The sequence below is a fragment of the Solanum pennellii genome, chromosome 11 (genome assembly GCF_001406875.1).
Source record: "Solanum pennellii chromosome 11, SPENNV200".
Lineage (NCBI taxonomy): Eukaryota > Viridiplantae > Streptophyta > Magnoliopsida > Solanales > Solanaceae > Solanum > Solanum pennellii.
The window spans coordinates 4,253,332-4,260,152 of record NC_028647.1 but is presented as its reverse complement, the minus strand read 5'-3'; the positions used below and the strand labels follow the sequence as shown (position 1 = coordinate 4,260,152).

Here is a 6,821-nt window from a genome sequence, read left to right as displayed (position 1 = left end):
CCCCCACCCCCACCCCTCAAAAATCGTTGACCAATTTGAATTGGTTAGGCTCAACCCCATATAAAAATATAGGGTCAATTAAGATAAAATAAGACAATTAAATTGAAACGAGAATGTATTTTTTTATTTGAGTTTCTTTGTGGATAAGCTCTCTTTATATTTTTAATTTCTTTAGTACAAGTAAAGTAGCAAATTATTCACTGTGCTATTGAAGCTGACATTGTCCTCACTCTCTCTCTCTCTCCATCTCTTTGTGGGGACATTTCTCTCTCTTTCTCTCTCTGCAAGTTTCAATGGCTACTGAATTTGTCAACAAGATTCATCCTGAATACCCTCAGGTAAAAAAAAATACCAACTTTTTTATTTTCACTTTGACCCCTTTAATTTTCTTTGATTTTTTCTGCTGAAAATCATGTTCTATGTTCATTCTTTTCTCAAAAATTTGACTCTTTTTCACATTATATCAGATGGGGTGTTGGTTTTTTTCTTGGTTTTAGTAGAAAGATTTGAACTTTTGAAGAAATTGGAGAAAAAAACATTTTTTTATGTTTTCAGCATGAATTCTGATCCTTCTTTCTTTGTTTAGTTTTACATGAAGTATGCATATTTCAAAACTGTAGTACTAGTTTAAAAAGAATTATATCTTTTTTGGTTTTGACAACTATTTAAATTTAATTTTTCTCATGACATGTATGAGATATTCTACTGCTTTAGTTCAACACTCCAGATTCGAAAGTTTTTTTTAATTTTTTTTAAATTTTATATCAAATCAAAACCAGATAAATAAATTGAAATTGAGAGAGTACAAAGTATCTTGCCAGTTTTTTTTTTTTAACTCAAATTGATTCCTTTTATGTTGATTTTGGAAGAAAGATTTAATCTTTGATAATTAAAAACTAAGAAGGAAGAAAAACAAGTAGTCATTTTTCTTCAAGCAAAATTGTAACTTTTGTGCAATACAACTGGATTTTTCTTGAACTTTGGCTTTTCAAAAGTGTAGATTCTTGCATTTGTTAGTGCCAAAAATGAGATTTGGAATCCCAAGAAAACTTGGGAAAAAAGGAAAATAAAGAACAGTTTATTAAAGATACAGGAACAACTTTTGTCTAGTTCTTAATTTTTTGCTTTTTTTTTTTACTTCTTTAATGGCTTCCACATGATCACATGATCATCAAGAATGCTTTTTTTTTTTTAAACACAGATCTGCATGTCTGTTTTCTTTTTTGAAAGTTATTTATTTCATTAAAAAAAAAAACTCAACTTTTGGTATGTTGGTTTTAATTATCAGATGATTTATGAAGCCCTTGATGCATTGCAACAAAAAGAAGGCTCAAACAAGTCATCAATATCAAAGTACATTGAATCTAAGTATGGAAACATGAATGATGCACACTCAAAGTTGCTAACTTACCATTTGGATAGAATGAAACAAACTGGTGAACTTATTTTCCTAAAAAACAACTACATTAAACCTGGTCCAGATGCACCCCCTAAGCGTGGCCGCGGCCGACCACCTAAACCCAAACCTATATTGCCACAAGGAACAGATATTGCAGCTCCAAAGCCAAGAGGTCGCCCGAAAAAAGACCCCAATGCACCACCTACTCCCAAGAAACCAAAACCAACAAATGGCCCTAGTGACTTAGCACCTGTTTCGAAAACCGGAAGGCCTAGAGGTAGGCCTAGGAAGATTAGGCCACAGCCACCACAAAATGGTTTAGAGTGAAGCTGAAAATCCGCGGACTTGGTTGATGGTGATGACTTTTATAACTCTGTTGTGTTTTTAAGTTTTCTTGGTTGATGTTGTAGTTGTAAGGGGTTGTGTTTCTTCTAGCTGTGTAATGTAGATTGTTAGGAGATCCTGTACTTGTTTTAATGCTTGTTGATTCGCGATTCACAGTAGATAGGAAAGTTGAGCCACAGCCAGCACAGAATGGTGTAAAGTGAAGCTGAAGATTTGTTGATGGTGATGACTCTTAATGACTGTGTTATGTCTCAAGTTTTTCTTGGTTGATGTTGTATTTGTAGTGATTTGTGTGTAATTCTTGTAGCTGAGAAATATAGATTGTTAGAAGTGTGTACTTGTTTAATTCTAGTTGATTCAAGATTCACACTGAAAATTTGTGGGATGTTATTACTTCATTTGGCTTTGTTATGTTGTATTAGTCTTCTTTTTTTTCTTGGTTTGTGTTTTATTTGTAGTTCTTGTTAGAAGAGGATGCACTTGTTGTTCAATTCTTAATCCTATTATCATCCATTGAAATGTCCTACATTGGTTAAGGGAATGGATTGTTGTCTTTATATATATACTAGTCTTGGAAACGTGCGTTGCACGTTTGATCCCTACTATTATATAAAATTTATATAAACCTAACTTTATAAATATAAAAATGATCGCATTTAGTAATTTAGTTGTTAATATTTCACATCGATCTTCAAAAGATTGATTTCAGTCTCCTTGAAGATTTCAACATGCCTTCTCTCATTGCAAGCTCGATTAGGAGTAGTAAAAGTGTGTACACAATATATTTTATTTCTGTAAGCAATAAAAGAATATATGAGTAATAAAGTGCTTAGTGTTATAAAATGAAGCTAAAATTAATACTACTGAAAGATAAAACCAACAGAAATATAGTGACAGTTAGAGATGGATTTTTTTTTGTTTCTTCGAAGTGGGCAAAAGTCTCTTCATAATGTATAAAATGACACCATTTTTAGGATATGATTAAGTAAAATCAAAGAGTGTTTTAAATATGACATTAATTTCTTGAGAATGTGGAAAAAATTATATGAGTGTGGAAGATTAATGAGGAGATAGTCAAGGTGTATAGTATTAAAACACATAATGAATAAAAATTAGACCTAGAAATTATTGACTTGCACTTTTAAACAATCTATTTACAATAACTCTATAGTATTTTATTTTGTAATATCTTGTATCTGATGGAGAAATGAAAACTTTTTTTAAGAGCTTTTACTAATATTATAATTAATTGTTTTTACAACACTTCTTTTTGTATTTTATTGTATCAAAATAAGTGAATTATAAATATCAGATTTCTGTAAATAAAGAAAATATAATGGGATGATAAAGTGTTGAAGTATATATTTAGTGAAAGTTTTATTAAGAAGACAAATATGCAAATATTAATCTAAAAATTCAATTCTATATTGAGTTTTGAAGTGCATATCAATGACAAATAGTTTAAGTGATTTACCATTATCATATAGTGATTACATGTTATTATTTATTCTTAAATATTTTTTCCTTTAAATATTTTATTGTAGTCATTGCTTAGTATTTAATAAGACTACATTAATAATTAAACACTCTGAAAGTTTGAATTTTTATAATTAAAGTGAATGATGCATCAACCTGAAAATTGTACTAATCTACAAATAAAACTATTGAGATATTGCTAGAAATTAAAATTAAAAAAATGATCTATAATTTTAATTCATCTGAAAATTTGTAGTGATAATTTAAATTTTATATATAACCATATATTATATAACATTCGATTTGATATAGAGATAAAATAGTAATCCAATGGAGAATTAAAGTAAGCATTATGAGGAGCATTAAAATAGAAATTCAACTAATTATCAAATTAAAAATTTAAGGAGTAGAAAATTAAATAACATGCAGAGAAAAAAAATTACAACTAACTTATTGTTTAATTAATATTAACAGGAAGAAAACGTAATTAAACTAATACTTACTATTTAATTAGTATAATATTTAACTATAGTATATGAACAAACGACAAAATAATAATCCAACTTTGAGGTTTTGATGTTCCCATTTTTTATTATAGGAATTATTTTAGATTAAATGGCAAAATGACTGTTCATTCAACTTCTCAACTTTGGATATATATATATATATATATATATATATATTAGAGTGCTGTAAAAAAATAAAAATATATTTGTTATTACAAAAATTATCGAATCACACCTTGTTTTGATGTGTTCGAATGATATTTAGTCATTCTTTATATATCCATCTTTTCACATATTAATTAATGAAAATTTATGAATTCAATGCATTCTCTATTTCATATACAATATTTTACTATGCACTTCTTGTCCTTTTTTCTTTTGCATTCTTACTTCAAGGTCTATACATCAATATATTAATCAACACAATCTAGCTAGAATAATTTATATGATAAAAGTTGTAAAAATATAGAGAAACTGATAACTAACTTACCATCTCCCTCATCATTCTTGCAAGCCGTGAAGACCTTCAAAATCCAATCACATAGATAGAAATTAACTGTAAATCTGTGGAAGGAAGAAAATCAAATACATTGTTAGAGTGTGTCGATAAGAAAAAGAAGAAGAAACACATAAAGTCAAACAAAAATCAACAATGATGTGATATTGACAATTAAAAAGTACAACAAACATATTATCAGAGTAACGATTAATTGCAACAAATATATTCTTACAAACGAATAGTCTATACAAAAGAGATACAACTACAAATACGTCAAATAACTAAATATATTGCCTAAAAAGGGAAGGGGTGAAAGAGTTGGAGGAACTTATAAAGAGAAAAAACTCTTGAAAATTTGATTATTTTCTCTCTTAACTTTTGAACTTTTATAATATGATGCAACTTTAGAGAAGCTCTTAAAAGACAAATACAATTGAAGTTAATATGAAAATATATAATATTTGTAATTGATAAGAAATCAAATATATTATTAATTAAGATTTAATGAAATTTATTAAATAAGATTGAGTATGATTAGTTTTTTAAATAATTAATAAAGAAAAATCTGAAAAAAGAAGATGGGAAAATGATTAAGATATTGGAATTTGAAAAATATAACTTTTGAAGTTATAACTGATAAGAAATCAAATATATTATTAATTAAGATTTAATGAAATTTATTAAATAAGATTGAGTATGATTAGTTTTTTAAATAATTAATAAAGAAAAATCTGAAAAAAGAAGATGGGAAAATGATTAAGATATTGGAATTTGAAAAATATAACTTTTGAAGTTATAACTGATAAGAAATTAAATATATTATTAATTAAGATTTAATGAAATTTATTAAATAAGATTGAGTATGATTAGTTTTTTAAATAATTAATAAAGAAAAATCTGGAAAAAAAAAGATGGGAAAATGATAAAGGTATTGGAATTTGAAAAGTATAACTTTTGAAGTTATAAAGACTTCACATAAATGACATATTAAGTTGTTTAAAAAATTGAAACAATATTATTAATTCCAAGAAATTTAATTAATATATTTTTATTAATGTTATATGACTAATTTCATCCTTAAAGGGTATAAAATTTTAATTTCTGATAGATATTTTGGTAAATCTAACTTTGCACCAAAAAAATCTTTCTCATTTTTAATATAATATGATATATATTATAAGATAAATTTAATCAATTTACCAAGTATATAATTCGTTGTTAGTTTGTGCTAATTATAACAGAAAGAAAATTGAAAGCCCAACGATTGCAAGCTTCCATTGTAAGTATTTTTGAAGCAACTACTTAGCATTTAATATAATGTTATGAATATAATTCATCTGAAAAATTGTATACCTTTACCCAGTAGGAGTAAAGGAGGTACACTTAAATGATCATTTTAACTGTTTCAAAACTTTTGATTTCCTTTTGTCATTTAATTACAAATGTTCATTGTATCTAAGATAAATTCATGTCATAGATGATAAGTTCTTCATTTTTAGAATATTAATTTTTTATTATAATCAATGTGTAGTGTTTAATAGAAAATACAATAGTTTTTATTTATAAATAATGTACATTTACATTTTTGTCCAAAAATATTATGATATTATAAGGACATTTTTGTAATTCAACTTTTGTAGTAGAGGCTTCCCACTTATAATATAACTAGTTTCTGACAACGTGCGTTGCACGTTTATTTTTTACTATTGTTATATAATTTAAAATTGTGCTATCAAATAGAAAATGTTTAAATCAACAATATTAATTTTACCAATTATATTTCATGTATCAACAACAATAAATAAAAAGGGATTGCGCATTTGACATCAAGCAAAAAGTATGTGAAATTAATTAATATAATATAGTATCCTTTAACTTTGTATAAGTCTTTTTTATGATCTAAATATCAGTGATAACCTTTTATAGCCATAAATGGATATTAAAAATACATGCACACTTATTAATAAGATTGCCTATTTTATTTTAATGAGAAACGATAGAGTGAAATATTTATATTATTTAAGGTAAGGTTCTAAAATTAAAAGACAGTACTATCAAAATTATATAAGATTAAAAGTAATTACATTTAAAATATAAATTGACAGATATATAATTTAAACACTGAACTTCATACATACATCTATTTCAAAAGCTCATAATAATAGCTAAAATATTACAACACCACAATGAGTTTATAGAAATGCAAAAGAAATTAGAAACAACAATAATCTTCGTGATGGAGAATATATATCGAAAGAGATATGAGGACTTAGGCATGTCTAAAAAGCAGTCTTCAAGTTCTTCTCCCCACCTCATGTATTCTATTTTTTCATGTCTTTTTTGCCTATCATAGATGGAATAGTTTTTTGATTATCAGTTGAATGACAATTTCTTTCATTTTTCAATAGTTATCACCTAGTTCTTAAATAGTAGTAAAAATGTCTGTTTAAATTCTATATTTTTCAGTTCTAAATAATAGTCTTTAATATATAGATAGATAGAAAGATGAAAAATACAAATCATAGCTAGACTTAATAAGAGAATTAACATTACCACTAATAATTATTGCTTTGAACTTGAAGTCTAGTCTAGTTTG

General features: G+C 26.1%; 1 protein-coding gene across 1 annotated transcript; it reads left to right on the top strand.

The window, feature by feature from the left end:
* The first annotated feature begins 181 nt into the window (after positions 1-181).
* On the top strand, positions 182-2,208 carry LOC107003330 (HMG-Y-related protein A-like). The gene is made up of 2 exons (XM_015201645.2): positions 182-338; positions 1,289-2,208. Exons 1-2 carry the CDS (start codon positions 294-296, stop codon positions 1,724-1,726), a joined length of 483 nt encoding a protein of 160 aa, XP_015057131.1. The 5' UTR covers positions 182-293; the 3' UTR covers positions 1,727-2,208.
* Positions 2,209-6,821: the final 4,613 nt, after the last annotated feature.